General features: G+C 41.9%; 1 protein-coding gene across 1 annotated transcript in view; it reads left to right on the forward strand.

The window, feature by feature from the left end:
• LOC122465089 (protocadherin Fat 4-like) overlaps positions 1–17,903 on the forward strand; it is an 87,250-nt gene that overhangs the window by 17,024 nt on the left and 52,323 nt on the right. The window contains exons 3-13 of the mRNA XM_043543155.1: positions 609–769; positions 2,029–2,073; positions 2,504–2,602; positions 3,007–3,096; positions 6,012–6,122; positions 7,941–8,057; positions 11,549–11,639; positions 13,427–13,539; positions 13,836–14,009; positions 17,274–17,402; positions 17,694–17,849. Coding sequence (XP_043399090.1) covers positions 8,004–8,057; positions 11,549–11,639; positions 13,427–13,539; positions 13,836–14,009; positions 17,274–17,402; positions 17,694–17,849 — 717 coding nt within the window. The 5' untranslated portion in view covers positions 609–769; positions 2,029–2,073; positions 2,504–2,602; ... (1 more) ...; positions 6,012–6,122; positions 7,941–8,003. The remainder of the gene's footprint in view (positions 1–608; positions 770–2,028; positions 2,074–2,503; positions 2,603–3,006; positions 3,097–6,011; positions 6,123–7,940; positions 8,058–11,548; positions 11,640–13,426; positions 13,540–13,835; positions 14,010–17,273; positions 17,403–17,693; positions 17,850–17,903) is intronic.

Here is a 17,903-nt window from a genome sequence, read left to right on the forward strand (position 1 = left end):
TTCAGAGCTTGAACCTGAATCTAGATCTGTATCGGGCCCCATCTGCGTAATAGGCTGAACCATTAGATCTGAAATGCCCCCAAACATTGGTGGAGGAGAGGATTTCAAACCCAGCTCCCTCTTCCTGCAACTTGTTCCATGTGGGCCCACACGGAGTTCCAGTGATGTTGGTGGTGCTCCCCGAGCATGCAGGAATCTGCTCCCACAGTAGACGTTGCAGGATGAGGGCCTAAACATCTAACTAAACTTGGCATCTCCAGTAAATCTAGGGGGAAATTACATTGTTTTCTTAGTTGTGGGCACAGTATCCATAGACTACTAGTATATAATAGAATAAAAGTGGTTTTGAATGGCTGAAAAGCTATAAAACTATTCAGAATACAGGTCTGTACATTAGGAAGTTATTGATTTATATCTCATTCATTAATGATTTAATTACAAGTTATGGAATTTGTATAAATTCTGCCTTAAAAATATATCACACTTTTTCAGCAAGTAATATTATCAAAAATCCATAGTTGATGTATTATGTCAAAATGTAAGGATTGAAATGAACCAATGCATTTATTTATAATAAAGCAAACAATTTTACTATATTTTCCTTATAGGGGACATTGAATGGATTAAAAGTATTCCACCAAATGTGATTTTGACATTAGGAGGAAACATATTCCCAGAACACTAACAGTATGTGGAGCTGTTATTCACTCCTGGATCTAATAATGCAACCGTGAGGACTACTAAGCCACTGGACGCTGACACCCTTGAGGTAACCTGTTGATCACATTTAAGGCTTAGGTGTAATTTTTTTGACAGTTCAAAGGGTAAAAGGCTATACACATTTAAAGTGCTCAGCTACCCTCTGAGCGGGGCTGTACACCAAAAAGTGACTCAGTAAAAAGCATCCTGGGCTTCCTGGTCCGTCTCTCAAAGATTTCTTGATTAAATGCCTTGGTTTACAAGCAATAAGCAGTTTTCTGTAACGGCCAGCCCAGCAAACTCAGCTGGAGTTTTTCCTTCTTATGCATCATCAACAGTAATAAAAGTCCTGCAGGCTAAATTAGGACCAGTCTTCCCACATCTTCAAATTGTAGCCTCAATGAAACCTGTGCAACCGCACTGCCTGTTGTAATAATTGAGCCTTCAGATTTACCCCAATTTACAGCTATTAGTGTTGTACAGTAACAAGGTCACAATAACACCTTTAACTCTCTGGTCCCATTTATTCTATTAAAATTTATACAACACGCCTTCAAAGAGGGATGGAAAAGATATAACTAATTAGAATGGAGGCTCTGATCCTACAAACATTTATACACATGCTTAACTTCTCACATTTGAATAGTTTAATTGGCTTCTGTTGGTGATGTATAGAAGGGCTAGAACCCCCATCTTTCTCCCAGGCTAGCTCTGCAGGGTGAATAGGAATACATAAAGCAATAATAATGTGGTTTTGTCACTGAAGTTAGCAGATATGCCTCTGAATCTAGAGAGAGAGCAGAAGAGGCCCATTTGTACTTTTCAGAATAAAATGGCACTTTAACGAGTATATGTTTTAAAAACAAGGCTTCCAGTTCATGTAATAATTGATTTTTACCAACAAACTTTAATCTTATTTCACATTCAGATTTTTTTTTCAAACAAATACAAATATTTACATGCCAATTTTATGCCACTAATCGGAGGCACTAATATTGGGAATGGTGTGGGTGCATATTAAAGGTTGTTGAATGGCATCCAATTAAAAATGACAATAAATCCATTGTAATAGGTTCTCTGCAGTACAAGAAAAAAGATTTTTAACATAATTTATTCAAATAGGAAAATTAGCTAAGATATTGTACTGTAAAAATCCCACCACCACGTATGCCGTGACTGTGGAGCCAGATGCCAACAATATTTTTGGATCATATTGCTATTTATTTATTGACAGAAACACATATCAACAATTGTATTATAACTTCATGGATAATAAGAATGATCAAGAACAAATGATTTAGTAAATGTTTCTTTCTTTTTTTTTTCCAGAACAGCTACCTTTTTTATGATATTTTTTGCCAAAGGACTGGGATAGTAAGTAAAAGGCATTATATATCTACAGAATTATTTCCCCTTCTAAGTGTAACATAATTAAGTGATTGTTATTTTCCCAATAGCGCTACCCTTTGGCAGATATTTTCTTGAGAATTGTTAGAGCATATAACAGAACATATATTTGTTTTAAAGCTACCAAGTTGAATAAAAATATTGTCTTTGTGAAACCGAATACAAGTTTTAAAAATAAAGCAACTTTCACAAACCTGTCACCAGCTTAATAAGCAATGCTAGTCTTCTTTTTCACTGCTGAGTTACATTGGGAGTGCCATGTGTTAAATAAACGTTTGAAACTGAAAGAACATCTTTTGTGTCCCTTTGAAGCTACTGTTTGATATGATGACACGTACGACAATTGTTGGCCATTCCCAGCTGCTCTTGCTAAATATCTTTTGTTTCCATTATTAAGAATGAAAAACTGAAGAATGCACGTAAATTATTCTTAAATGATATAAATGACAATTCTCCAGTATTTCTGCAAACCCACTACAGCGTTTCAATATCAGAGGTAGGAAATGATGTTTATGGTCACACATAGCAAGTGTTAAAGAAATCTTGATTTTTTTAATTACTATTTTGGGGCCAGATCATATCTGGCCCTAATGCATCCACTCAGAGAAGTTAGATGAAGAAAGTACCCCACAAATTCTTGTGTAGCTTCCCCTAATCTTGGCTGGGGCTTGGAGAGGTGAGCAGGGGCTGCATGCACAGTATTCCCTGCCTGAGCAGGTGGATGGGATGGGGAATGGGCAGAGCCCTCGACATGCTGATAAGTGGAGCTGAGTTAGCACATGTTGGGAGGAGTGATTTGTACCTGCAAAGGGGGTGCTGAAGATTATTTCCTTCCGGGAGTAAGGAAGGAAGAGGGAAGAATTTGAGACTTAGACTTCTGATGTTCTTTGTTTCATCTAGGCAACTGAAGTAAATCTGACAGTAATAAAAGTGGAAGCTCAGGATAAAGATCTGACACCTGATTTCAGCATCATTAGTTACAGTCTTTTGGTAAGTGCCTTTCATTTCTCATAGATTCTGAATATCAAGCTATCTTTAATAATTCAAATACACACCAGGTCCTGGACTGTCCTGTCACCATGCTGCACAGTATTACCACTGAAAAGGTGCCAAAAGCCAGCATCAGAAGGATTACCATAGTGTAAGGGGATCATCCAGGGACAAAAAAGCTAGCAAAACAGCTCCTACTCCAACCCCCACCCTGTGGTCAGTGTAGGAAGATGTGGGGTCTGACCAGGGGTTTCCTATGCCCTACGGATCAGCCAGTTGAGCAAGCACAAGTTACAACAGGCTGAAAGCTGTTCTAACCTATGCCAGGGGACCAGCCTGGTACACAGCTGGCCTAGGATCTTAAAGCCATCTTTGCTATCCCCACCCAGAGGTTTGCTCTCTCTGGGTACTGTTCGACACAGGGATTCTTTCAGTCAGCCGCTTTTACATGGTCCTCTACCTGCCCAATGGAACGAAATAATTCATAGTGAATAATTTGTCAGAGAAATGTAGCCTCTATTTTTCTTAATCCGTTGTCCATGAGCAGCTTATGATTTTCTTTTATCCTTTTGTTATCCAAAATTGTTTGGGGAATCATTGTTATGAAAAGTTCTTTGGGTCAGGGTCCTTAACTTGTGTAAATCATTGTAGCTCAGTCCAAGTCGATGGAGCTATGACATTTACACCAGCTGAGGATCTGGCCCTTTGTATGGAGATGGTCTGTGAGCCATGCTTTGCAATTGCTCAATATTAAAAATTCAAGTTATGTTGGTTTGTTTTGATCGGATACATAGGACACATTGTATTGTTTTTGTTCCTTGCTTGGATGAGTGTAACTCTTAGACTCAGTTTTCTAGTGTGAATACTGGCAGTTCAAGATCTACTGTCCACGGATATTCTGTAATATTCAGTTTTTCTGAAAGCATTTCCGCCACTAAACCCATTTTCTATAATATTTATGGAAAACTGCTGCAAAGGGGGCACAAGCACAGCTGAAGAAACTTGAGGAATTTTTTTATTCAAGCAAATACTCTGCAAATGTTTTGAGGTATTCATCAAGTTCTAATTATCATGACCTTTTTACAAACGAGGAAATTGAGACACAGAGAGGTTAAGTCAACTTGGTTAAGTTCTGCTTTAACCACTAGATTCATTGCCTCCCCTCATAGTTAGTTGTTCTTTCACACTTTTTTGTCAGTCTTTTACTGCCAAAGAGAGAACCTCATAGAGTGAAACTAATGTATCACAAAATTATTATTCTGATTGCCAAATTATGCAAACAACTTCCTTTATTTAAGCAGGGAAATAAACTTACAAGGAGAACCCCTGACAAGTTAAAACATGTGTGTTACGTAGTGCTTTAAATACTACACCCGTTAATGCGGTGGAAATTAATGTGATTGCAAAGAGAACATTTCTCTTAGTCACAGTAATGTACACAGCTTCTAAGAAGTAAAGCTTTAGAGATTCAATGACTGTGATTGAAATAATCTGCTCTTTTACTATATAATATTTAAGGGTTTTCAGAACGTTTCTATTAATTGGCAGTGCATTTTAGACCTTTGACATATAAGGCCAGATCCTTAGCTGGTGTAAATTGAAGTCAGTGGGGCTACATCAAATTATACCAGCTGTGGATCTGGCCTTTGCTGTCTGAACTGATTAATTTAATTGATTTCAATACTTACAAGTAGAAAAGGCTAAGAAGGAGCCACTTCACAGCTGACTCCCCATCATGGGAATTCCAAAGAAGCTCTGAGTTTTGTCTTGTCTGTTTTCCTTTGGTGATGCAGATGAGGAAACATTATGTGATGCCTTGTGCATTGTAATTTTCCAAGAGAGAGAGTTACTAATCAGTTATGCAGATGTGACATTTTTAATGCCAATGTTGATCTAATAACAGTATTGTAAAGCATGATATCTTCTCTTATTTCCATCATGTTTCAGAGTAGCAGCCGTGTTAGTCTGTATTCGCAAAAAGAAAAGGAGTACTTGTGGCACCTTAGAGACTAACCAATTTATTTGAGCATAAGCTTTCGTGAGCTACAGCTCACTTCATCGGATGCATCCATCATGTTACACATTACTTTTTGTCATAAATTAGTTTGAGATTATGAAACTATGGCATGTTGGTTACAGAGACAAGAAGGGAGACTAGTGATCTTGCCTTGCAGATGTGATGTAAGCTAAGTAGGTGACTGCCTTCTACAGCAGACACTGACAGAGCTCAGTAAAGAAGGGAACAGAATAGCTCCGAGACCATGGCTGTCACTCACCAATAGGTCAGTCCATAAGCTCTATTCTCCAGATGTGGAGATTCTTTCCACCTAGGTCTGCCCTGCACAAAGGCCCCTTGTTTCTGTTCAGCTGTATGCAGCAGTAGCAGCAGCTGGTACACCTAATTCCAAAATGCATCCCATAATACTTTGTGCTGGCTGCCTCTGAAGCACTGCTGCAATGGGGCTATGGTTTAGGATCCTGCTCCTACTATAGCCAATAGCAGATTTTCCACTTCAGTGAATTCAGATCAGACGCTAAATGTTCCCATCACATGGGACTGAACAGAAAGATGGATACTGTTCTGCAAGAAGGGGGAAGTGCTCTGTTTCTGTGGGTCAAAGAATTTTGAGTGGCTCTGCCAGTTCCATAAATAGTGGGTCAGAAGGGCACGTTGTTCCACTTATTCACCTATTCTGTTTTGCCTCCTGTCAGCTGTGCAATACAAGCGTGTGCCAACAGAAAAGATGGAATCTGTTAGGGGGAAACTAGTATCTTACAGCATGATGGGGTGGGGTTTGCTCATTCCCTGATGATGGGACGATGTCCAGTAAGGAAAGTGGTGAAAGAAAAAAGCATGCATTTTTTCTAACAATTGTACAAATCCATGTGAACCATATAACTAATTCATTTAATAGGGTCCAAACTCTGATTACTTTCACATAAAGGAAGGGGATGGGAACATCACGCTGAAAAAAGTTTTGGAATACAAGAAGATCAACAGTTTCAATCTAACGGTACAAGCTAAGGTATGCCACATTAAGAATACATCCCATGTGCAGGATGAACCACTTTCTCCAGTACGTAACTGTGTCTCAGCTTCACAGGTTGCTAATTCCCACTAGATTTTCTAGATCTCAGTTAGATCTAGATCTGAGAAATACCTATCTGATAGGAAGAGATACAATGCCAATATTTTGCCTGACTCCAGCACTTCCATTTGAAGAGCTCACAGCCCTTTACAGACATAACTGTATTGAGTCTTACAGCATCCCTGTGAGATAAATATTAATATCAGTATTTTCCAGAGAGGGAAGCTCGGGTACAGAGGGCAGATCACTGAATCCCTTACACTCGTGAGGAGTTATTCATACGAGTAGTTCCATTGTCTTCACCAGTATGGATGAAGTCTTTGCAATGCAGCCCAGAAAGATTAATATGAGTGAGTTGCCCAATTTCACACAGCAAGTTTCTGGCAAAGCCAGGAATAACACCAGAGCTCTTGTCTCCCAGTTGTATATTTTAACCATTAGACCATGCTTCCTCTAAACTCCTGCAGGTTTTTATACATTCTTTGAGGCCACGCTCCTGAGCAGAGGTCTCAGAAGATTCTGAAAGAGATCTCTCCACTGAACGTCCACTCACACAATATCATACATTTATTTCTGTGTTGTATTTGTGGCGGGATACCTGACATCCATCTATTATGTCTATGGTATGTTTTTACTGCTCATAATTCCTTCATATAGTCACTTAACCACTCTATACGAGCTCCTTTATCCTTTCTGAGTGTGCATCATCCACTGACATCTGGCATTCTTGCCAATGTGTCTATTATTATTTATTTTATATTACCATAACGCTTAGGAGCCCCCGTCATGGACTGTGACCCCATTGTGCTAGGGGCTGTATGGACACAGAGTAGGAGATAGTCCCTGCCCTAAACAGCTTACAATCTAAATAGACAAGACAGACACAGGGTGGGTAAGAGGGCAGAACACGCAGCGTGAACAATGAGATGGTAGCAAATGGCATGCTAGTGCCACAGTTGTTTGGAGGTGGAGGGTATTTAGGACAAGCTAAATGGAAGGAGAGGGGACATTGAAGGGAAGGGGGTGAGTGGACAAGGAAGTGGAGAATAGGATAAGAAGAGTAACACTGAGATGAACAGACTGTGAAGGCAGAGGAGGGGGTGAGTTGGAGCAAACAGCCAATCAGCAAAGGATCAAGAAAGTCCAGTCAAAACTGTAGAAAGTTCTCAATGTCCAAAGGACCCTGCTTTGGCTGCTTCTGCCCGTACTGGCTGGAGTCTTTGGCTGGCTCCTCTTTGCAGCTTTCTTTCAAGTCCACATGGTGGGAAGGAAAGACATCACCTGGGTCCCAGCGCCCCCATAAAGTGGGCGGAGTCTCTCTGGGTTCAGGGCAAACGTGGCCCTGGCTGGGCCTAATTTTCCCCACTACACCCCAGTGCAGTAGTCCCTGCCTTGGCTGTTTCTGCCCCTGTGGACTGGAGTGTGGGAACATTTGTGTATTTACTTAAATTTTATGCCCTTTGGGGAAAGAACCATCTTTTTGTTATGTGTGTTTGCAGTGCCTAGCACAATGGAGCCTCTAGGTGCTACTATTATAAAAATAATACATAATAATATTTATTCAAGAGAATTATCTGGATTCTTAGAAATGACAAACTCAGATAAGATCAAACTACTTGACCAGAGATACAGATACGGTAAAGCACATCACTATATTCTGTCACATCCTCCACTGGAATTATCCATATGGAAGGTGAATGATTCTGGTCCCATTGATGTAATGTTCCTCGTTTTCTTTTTCCTTTTGGCATACAGGAAAAACTTGGAGTCAACAACGGCACAGCATCATTGCTAATTCATGTATGGGATTATGATACAATGAACTCCTATTTCAATCAATCAATGTACAAAGCAACAATCCTAGAAAACAAGGTAGCAGCTTTTTACTACATACTACAAATGTAAAATGGTTTATTTGCATTACTTTCGCATTCATGTACAGTAAACCATACATATATCCAGTGTCATATCTTATACATATCGTTTACTCTGAGAAAGTTCACCTTTTCATTGTCCAAAATGATCATGATTTTACAACCACTGTACTGTTTTCCTTTTTTAAAACACATTGCTGCTTTTATTAGGACTATAACTGAGGCTCCCTATAACATAGATTGTCTTCCAGGAAATGAGTAATACTGCTATTGTCTGTATTCTTAATGTGAGCTTCATCACTGAGTACTCTGATGTAGTCCAATGTTCCTTAAAAGGGCACAATACTGTTCATAAAGTGCTTTGTTCATAATTTTCCACCATGAAAACTGGAAGAGAGTCATAATATTGTCAAGGTTCCAGTGCTGACTATGTATGATTTATGGCCACATTTGAATCTTGTTTTCAGGATGAAAATTGTAATTTATTAATTAATATTAGAAATCAATCATGTATAGCACAGGCAGGAATGTCTGTGAGGGGAGGGCTCCTGCCTCATACTGGGAATGAGGGGCGATCAACAGGTTATCTCAAGTGCTTATATACAAATGCACAAAGCCTTGGAAACAAGCAGGGAGAACTGGAGGTCCTGGTGATGTCAAGGAACTATGACGTGATTGGAATAACAGAGACTTGGTGGGATAATTCACATGACTGGAGTACAGTCATGGATGGTTATAAACTGTTCAGGAACGACAGGCAGGGCAGAAAAGGTGGGGGAGTAGCACTGTATGTAAGGGAGCAGTATGACTGCTCAGAGCTCCGGTACGAAACTGTGGAAAAACCTGAGTGTCTCTGGATTAAGTTTAGAAGTGTGTGCAACAAGAGTGATGTAGTGGTGGGAGTCTGCTATAGACCACCGGACCAGGGGGATGAGGTGGATGAGGCTTTCTTCCGGCAACTCAAGGAAGCTACTAGATCGCATGCCCTGATTCTCATGGGTGACTTTAATTTCCCTGATATCTGCTGGGAGAGCAATACAGCGGTGCATAGACAATCCAGGAAGTTTTTGGAAAGCGTAGGGGACAATTTCCTGGTGCAAGTACTAGGGGAGCCAACTAGGGGGGGCGCTTTTCTTGACCTGCTGCTCACAAACCGGGTAGAATTAGTGGGGGAAGCAAAAGTGGATGGGAATCTGGGAGGCAGTGACCATAAGTTGGTTGAGTTCAGGATCCTGACGCAGGGAAGAAAGGTAAGCAGCAGGATACGGACCCTGGACTTCAGGAAAGCAGACTTCGACTCCCTCAGGGAACAGATGGCCAGGATCCCCTGGGGGACTAACATGAAGGGGAAGGGAGTCCAGGAGAGCTGGCTGTATTTCAAGGAATCCCTGTTGAGGTTACAGGGACAAACCATCCCGATGAGTCGAAAGAATAGTAAATATGGCAGGCGACCAGCTTGGCTTAATGGTGAAATCCTAGCGGATCTTAAACATAAAAAAGAAGCTTACAAGAAGTGGAAGGTTGGACATATGACCAGGGAAGAGTATAAAAATATTGCTCGGGCATGTAGGAAAGATATCAGGAGGGCCAAATCGCACCTGGAGCTGCAGCTAGCAAGAGATGTCAAGAGTAACAAGAAGGGTTTCTTCAGGTATGTTGGCAACAAGAAGAAAGCCAAGGAAAGTGTGGGCCCCTTACTGAATGAGGGAGGCAACCTAGTGACAGAGGATGTGGAAAAAGCTAATGTACTCAATGCTTTTTTTGCCTCTGTTTTCACTAACAAGGTCAGCTCCCAGACTGCTGCGCTGGGCATCACAAAATGGGGAAGAGATGGCCAGCCCTCTGTGGAGATAGAGGTGGTTAGGGACTATTTAGAAAAGCTGGACGTGCACAAGTCCATGGGGCCGGACGAGTTGCATCCGAGAGTGCTGAAGGAATTGGCTGCTGTGATTGCAGAGCCCTTGGCCATTATCTTTGAAAACTCGTGGCGAACGGGGGAAGTCCCGGATGACTGGAAAAAGGCTAATGTAGTGCCAATCTTTAAAAAAGGGAAGAAGGAGGATCCTGGGAACTACAGGCCAGTCAGCCTCACCTCAGTCCCTGGAAAAATCATGGAGCAGGTCCTCAAAGAATCAATCCTGAAGCACTTACATGAGAGGAAAGTGATCAGGAACAGTCAGCATGGATTCACCAAGGGAAGGTCATGCCTGACTAATCTAATCGCCTTTTATGATGAGATTACTGGTTCTGTGGATGAAGGGAAAGCAGTGGATGTATTGTTTCTTGACTTTAGCAAAGCTTTTGACACGGTCTCCCACAGTATTCTTGTCAGCAAGTTAAGGAAGTATGGGCTGGATGAATGCACTATAAGGTGGGTAGAAAGCTGGCTAGATTGTCGGGCTCAACGGGTAGTGATCAATGGCTCCATGTCTAGTTGGCAGCCGGTGTCAAGTGGAGTGCCCCAGGGGTCGGTCCTGGGGCCGGTTTTGTTCAATATCTTCATAAATGATCTGGAGGATGGTGTGGATTGCACTCTCAGCAAATTTGCGGATGATACTAAACTGGGAGGAGTGGTAGATACGCTGGAGGGGAGGGATAGGATACAGAAGGACCTAGACAAATTGGAGGTTTGGGCCAAAAGAAATCTGATGAGGTTCAATAAGGATAAGTGCAGGGTCCTGCACTTAGGATGGAAGAATCCAATGCACCGCTACAGACTAGGGACCGAATGGCTAGGCAGCAGTTCTGCGGAAAAGGACCTAGGGGTGACAGTGGACGAGAAGCTGGATATGAGTCAGCAGTGTGCCCTTGTTGCCAAGAAGGCCAATGGCATTTTGGGATGTATAAGTAGGGGCATAGCGAGCAGATCGAGGGACGTGATCGTTCCCCTCTATTCGACACTGGTGAGGCCTCATCTGGAGTACTGTGTCCAGTTTTGGGCCCCACACTACAAGAAGGATGTGGATAAATTGGAGAGAGTCCAGCGAAGGGCAACAAAAATGATTAGGGGTCTAGAGCACATGACTTATGAGGAGAAGCTGAGGGAGCTGGGATTGTTTAGTCTGCAGAAGAGAAGAATGAGGGGGGATTTGATAGCTGCTTTCAACTACCTGAAAGGGGGTTCCAAAGAGGATGGCTCTAGACTGTTCTCAATGGTAGCAGATGACAGAACGAGGAGTAATGGTCTCAAGTTGCAATGGGGGAGGTTTAGATTGGATATTAGGAAAAACTTTTTCACTAAGAGGGTGGTGAAACACTGGAATGCGTTACCTAGGGAGGTGGTAGAATCTCCTTCCTTAGAGGTTTTTAAGGTCAGGCTTGACAAAGCCCTGGCTGGGATGATTTAACTGGGACTTGGTCCTGCTTCGAGCAGGGGGTTGGACTAGATGACCTTCTGGGGTCCCTTCCAACCCTGATATTCTATGATTCTATGATTCTATGATTTTAAAAAGTCTTCAGTGATGTACTGTTGCAAATCACCTTTTCCAGACTGGCACTCTGCCTACTCTCCCAGAGAAGATTGTTGCTAAAGATGGAGACATAGGTATAAATGAAAAAGTATCGTACAGCATCCAACATGGTAAGAGTCTTTATTCTCTGCTGGATGCATAAATTCAAGCAGTTGCCTATTATGCTAAGACCAGTGAAGATGATGATAATGAAGTGCAGTGAACAGGCAGGTTATAGCTTTCTCCACATACACATCGATATTTAAAATGCTGATTTGTAAGTAAAAATAACATACTTCTGAGCCATGTGTAGGGTGCAATTTTCAAAAGCATATATGTGACTTAAGAGCCTGTTGAAAATGGAACTTAGGGCCAGATTTTAAAAGGTATCTACCTACCTAAAGATGCAGATAGAAACCTAGTGGGATTTTCAAAAGCACCACAAGGCATTGCTCTGCTCAGCATTGTAAGGCCTAAGTGACTTAGACAGATAAGTCCCGTTTTCAAAACTAACTTAACTACTTAGGAGACCAAACCCTATTGAAAATCCATGGGATTTACGTTCCTAAGTAGAACAGGTTGGGAATTTTTCCACTGAATGTTTTTTGCCAAAAATGCTGACTAGTCAAAACCTAAACTGATCATGGGAAAGGGTAGATTATGACAAATTACCCAGTTTGAAGGAATGTTGGGAAAAAAGTTTTTAAATTGTTGAAAGGTCCTGGTTCAACATTTTTGAAGTTAAAAGTTTCAGGGATTTGGTTCGAAATGGCTTTTTGTTTCAAAATTTAATGTAGTTTCTATTAATTTTTTTTAAAAAGGGCAAAATTGAAATGAAACATTTCAAAATTATCAAACTAAAATGTTTCATTGGACCCAAACCAAAATGTTTTTCAGTTTGTTGTTCATAAAATTTTATGAGATTTCAACTTTTTGTCCCAGTGCAGGATGGGAAACATTTTTGAAATCTTGAAAATTCTCGCAGGATGGGAAAACTGTTTCCTGATTAGCCCTTCTCCTAACTCATCTAGGTGCTTTACCGCTGGAGTCTAACTTTTGAAAAATGGGCGTCTCTTTTAGTCCCAGAGGTGGTTCCTCCAGCGGAGGGTTGAAGTAGATGGGTGGGGTAGTGGGGAGCTGTGTACACTACTAGTGCAATGCTGTACCTGCTCCATGGACAAATAGAGGTTTCCAGTCGTCGGCTCACTCAATCTGACACCTTTCACATGCATAAAATTCACCTTACAAATAAAAAAAGAAATAGAGTGCTGAGTGCAAGCAATTGGGCAAGGTGGAAGTGATCCTGATGAATGCATGGAGGATGCAAAGCCAATGTTTACTGTGCCAACATTTGAGACTTGTTCACAGCAATGTGATTGCCTGTCACATGGCTTCTTGCAGCTCTTTTCCTACAAGAGAATTTGTCTGATGTCTGATTTAATCAGGCTGCTCTAGTAGCCTTGTGGGAGTGCAATGCTTTGTCACACAGGAGGCCCATGTTTGGCTTCTCAGTTCCTATGGGCTCACTCTGACCCCAGCAGGAGAAAGCCCAAGCAAGGGGCCTGATTCAAAACTCATTGCACCCAGTGAAAACCCTCCCATTCTCTTCAGTGGGCTTTGAAAGAGGCCCAGTCTCCCAAGAGGGTCATGTCCAGGTTTCTTGCTGCAGAAGGAGTCATTACAAAGCACAGTCCTTGAGGGAAAGAAAATGGAAATAATGGGAGGCCCTTGGAATCCAAGTGTGCTTCATAAGATTTTTTTAAAGGACAATGGCAGTTCTCATGGAAGCTTCTTCCCATCTATAATGTCTGGTACATTTTGGCATACCTGAGAGGACACCAGAATTACACCAGGACTGGATCAGTTCTGCAGATAGGATTTATTTGCACTAGCCGATAGCATCTTGTTTTCATTCCAGTGGACCCTCCAGGTTACCACAGCACTTTCTCAATTGAGGCTGACAGTGGAGTGCTGGAATTAAAGACCCCAATTGACAGAGAGAATTGCTCCTTCCTTACTGTTGAGATTAAGGTAATGATCATATTACAGCAGAGCATGTTGAATATTAAGAGTTTGAATTTCATAAAATAAAATTGGAGGTTATTATTGTTACTATTGTTGTTAATAATCAGCAGCATTAATTTGTATTATAGCTGTGACAAGGGGGCCAGTCAGGATTGCGGTCCCATTGTGCTGGGTACTGTAAAGCACAGAATAAAAGACAATTCCTGCCCCAAACAGTATATTTTGCCATGTTGTTCCAATCACTTGGAGTTGGTGAATATTATCAGTCTATGGAATTCATGGAATTAAACTCTGTTTTCTAGGCTACTCAGCAGGACAATGATCTTAAAACAGCTAACACGATAGTGTTGGTTACTATCCAAGATCTGAATGACAATCCTCCAGAATTTCCACAATCAAGTTATATGGTCTCGGTTCCAGAAAACTCCCCAGATGGGACAATGGTGCTTCAAGTAACCGCCACTGACAAAGATGAGGTAAAATGTCAATTCTGTGGGACAGATGCAAACATTACCTCTCAGATGTATAAAATTATACACTTGACATTACACAGCTATGGTGTATAGTCATAAAACGTATCCTGAACTTATGTAAATTACCCAAATATATTTAACCGAAACAGACACGGAATCTCATGATCCAAAGCGTTAAAACTGTTTTGTACCTCAGTTAAAATGGGAAAAATATATTTTAGTCTTTGTGAGGAAATGCATTGCCTTGGAAAATCTCTTAATTTCAAATAGATATAAGAGTATGATGATGTATTTAGTTATTTATTTATTTGTATTGTGGCGCATGGCTCTGGCATTTGGGGAGGCTGGCATGAGTGCCGGAAGCTCCCCTGGTGCCCAGACTGTGGCCCCACCCCCTGCTTGGCCCCAAGGTCTGCCCCCGCTCAGCCTCCTCCCCCTGTGCCCTAGGCCACGATCCTGCTTGGCCCCCTTGCCCACCGCTTGCTGTCGTTGCTCACTCCTCTCCTTTGCAGCGAGCAGAGAGCAGGGGGTCCTTGGGGGAGGAGGGTTGGAGGATAGGAGCAACTCGGCAAGCAGCGGGTGATGGGCGCCTCGGAGGAAGGGGCAGAGCGAGGACGGGCCTCAGGGGGGAGTGTTGGAGCAGGGGCAGGAAGAGGAGCAAGGCAGGCAGGGCATGGGGGAAGAGCGGAAGCAAGGCCTCGGGGCAGAGAACAGGTGGGGCCATGGACCAGGCTGTTTGGGGAGGCTTAGCCTCCCCTGGCCTATTATGCCCGCCACCCATGCCAGGTCCCCATTGCTAGTTGCTGTACAAACACAGAACAAAAAGATGTTCCCTCCCCCAAGGGGCTTACCTTCTAAGTATAAAACAAAAGAACAGATAGATACAGACAGACAAAGGAATACAAGTAAACAATGAGATAATAGTATAACAATAATGATATTTATGAAGCGACCCCAGGCCAGGTGCTTAGAGCACTATACAAAAGCCATAATACAAATACATTATAAAAGCTTTTAAAAAGACAAAAATAATAGTCGCAAGTATCTTCCTTTCGATATGCACCTGTACCTTTACATACAGTGTACACCTTACCCAGTACACTAACAGAATTACATCTGGTTGCTGCTATTTAGGAAAATGTTTTGGGGAGTTTTAAAGGCCTCTCCTTTAAGATTCAAGGCAGTGTAAAACACTGGGCACTGCAAATTTCAGCCACAGCAGATGCTCATCATTTCTGTTCCTATTACTTGAAATAGGACCCACTTGCTGTTCTAATTGTATATGACTTATTCAAGTAAAACTCCCACTAACGTCACTAACAGTTTGCCTGAATGCAGTTTTCCTAAAAGTAGTGGGCAAATGATGGCTGCTGTAATGTGGGTACACAGGAAGCCCCTTCAACCACTAGTTTTCCTGGCTGAGGGTGCATATGGGGCTGTCTAGCTCTGCCATCGGCCTTCGAGGGAGCATAGGCAGGACAGAGGCCATGGCCCCACCCCTACCCACCAAATAGGCTTCACTTGTGAAAGGACCGTCTATACTTATTGAATAGGTATATCAAGGTATACCCAGCACACTGTCACCCAGCACCTGTGTGAGGACCCAGAGAAAGATACAGAGACTCCAATTCTGCATTGTTACAGCCTCTTTACACCTCTTCTGTCATCGCCTCACTGGGGGATTCCCCAAGTCCTGGAGGATTCCACTGGAAAAAAACGGAAAATGTACTGAGACCACTATGCTGCCATTTCTTGTAGCCCCTACTGTAGGGGCATGCTAGAGGAAAGAGGGCGTGTAACCAGAGTGCACTCCACTCCATCTAGTCCAGGTTTTAGCATAGTCCAGGGGGGACCATTGCAGCTAAGGCATAAGTTTGATCTGCCCCTGGAGTTGTTCTAATTTGCAGTAGGTGCAGAACTGACTCTTGGCACCCTAGAATCTCGGGGGTGCATAGGGATTCCTGAGATATGCAGCTGAAAATATGAGTGTCACCGTGCCTCAGTGGGTCACAGAATACCAGATTCAGGACAAACTGCTGAGAAATGGGGCAGACCCACCCCAAACTGGTGGTTATTCTTCCATAAGATATACCAAGCCAATAACAAAAACAAACTTCTACCTCACCACATTGGTTAGCAAGAAATGCAGTCTTCTTAGGTATCCCAGCCTTTGTTTCACCACCCAGACACTAGACTGAATGATGAGTGGTGATTTAAAACCAATTTCATCAAACAAAGGGTTCTTCTAATTTCAAGAGATCAACCATGTAGCCAGGTCAATATATAACTCAGATCTTACCCATTAATCACGCTGTTGCCAGTCCTTTAGTATCTAATATCTAAAGGTTTATTTATAAAGAAAAGAAAAAGAAGAGAATTATAATGATCAAAGAAAACAATATTTACACACATTGCAAAGTTTGCAGATCAGGTCTGTAGCAGTGATGGAATAAACTGCTGGCTTGTAAAGTCTCTGGTAACTTCCAAAAGATTGGGAAGTCCTTTTTTCCCTTGACTGTAATGCTCCTGTTAGTGTAAATCCATAGTCCAGAGATCAGGGCAGGAAAGAGGCAAAATGGGGATGCTTCCAGGATCTTTTTTATATCTTCTCTCATGTGGAGGAAAGCTCTCAATCTTAGTTTGTGGAAAAGTACAGGTACAAGATGGAGTCCAGGGTCACATGAGCAAGTCACATGCCCTTGTATGCTTTGATGAGTCATAGCAGGAGCCATTACTCATATTCTGGCTAAAACGTCCTCAGGAAGGCCCATTGGGTGGAGATAAACTTGTTCTATGGCCCATTGTGCTCTTCTATTGCCCATTCTTCTATGGCTCAATTTGAATGGATGCAAACTACCTTGTGGGTGTTATCCCAGGAGCAAACACATTTGAAATACAGGTATATAGTCAATTTTCATAACTTCAGATAAAAAAATGATACATGCATATAAACACAATAATCATACTTAGCAAATCATAACTTTTCCATCAACACCTTACATGACATATTTTGTACAAGATTTGTTGCAATTGTATAACAGTGGTAGCAACAGTGAGCTTTGATAATCATACAATGTCACCCTGCTGCTTGGGTGGTGCATCTCTTCCCCATCTCTAGCTGAACTCACCCTTTTGGAAAGCATAATTAAAGCCAAAATGTTTAAGCTGCCAAGTTCTGCTAGTTGTTCTCTCCCTGGAAATTAAGAAGAAAATGAAATAAAGAGCTAGTTAAGTGGTTATTTTATTTAATAACATCTTTCCCCTCAGGATGGCTTCCGTGGAACATTCAGTCTCATTCCGGATGACAGTCCCTTCCAAATAAGTGACACTGGGATCCTGACTGTGAGGAACTCCAGTGCCTTAGACAGGGAGAGAACAGCAACTATCCTCCTTCAGGTAGTAAAAATAATGATTAAAAACAATTAAAATCAAATCCTCAAATAAATAAGATAACAGCTAGGCTGACCTGGAAAGAGACAGGGCCAGATTCTGATCTCACATTGGTGTAAATTGGGAGTAATTTCACCAAAGAATCAGACCCAGAATTTCACGCTGGAGAAAACTTGAGGAAAATATGACTACAAAGGTGCAATTTACTTGGCCTGTAACTATTTGGGATCTTCCTTGTTGTTACCAGATGTGTGTTGTTTAAATAAGTGCAGAATTTTTACTTCCTCCTTTTTCAAGGTTAAAGCTAGAGATCATTTGTTACCCTACTTTGAGGCCCACTCTACAGTCACCATATCACTGCTGGATGAAAATGACAACACTCCAGCCTTTGAAGGCACACCATACAAACAGCAGATTTTCTCCAACATGACTGCAGGAATGCCCATTCTTCAGGTATTGAAAGTGCTTATTTGAAAACAATGTCACTGTCAGTATAGGGTGTGGGTG

Source organism: Chelonia mydas, chromosome 3 (genome assembly GCF_015237465.2).
Source record: "Chelonia mydas isolate rCheMyd1 chromosome 3, rCheMyd1.pri.v2, whole genome shotgun sequence".
Classification (NCBI taxonomy): Eukaryota; Metazoa; Chordata; order Testudines; family Cheloniidae; genus Chelonia; species Chelonia mydas.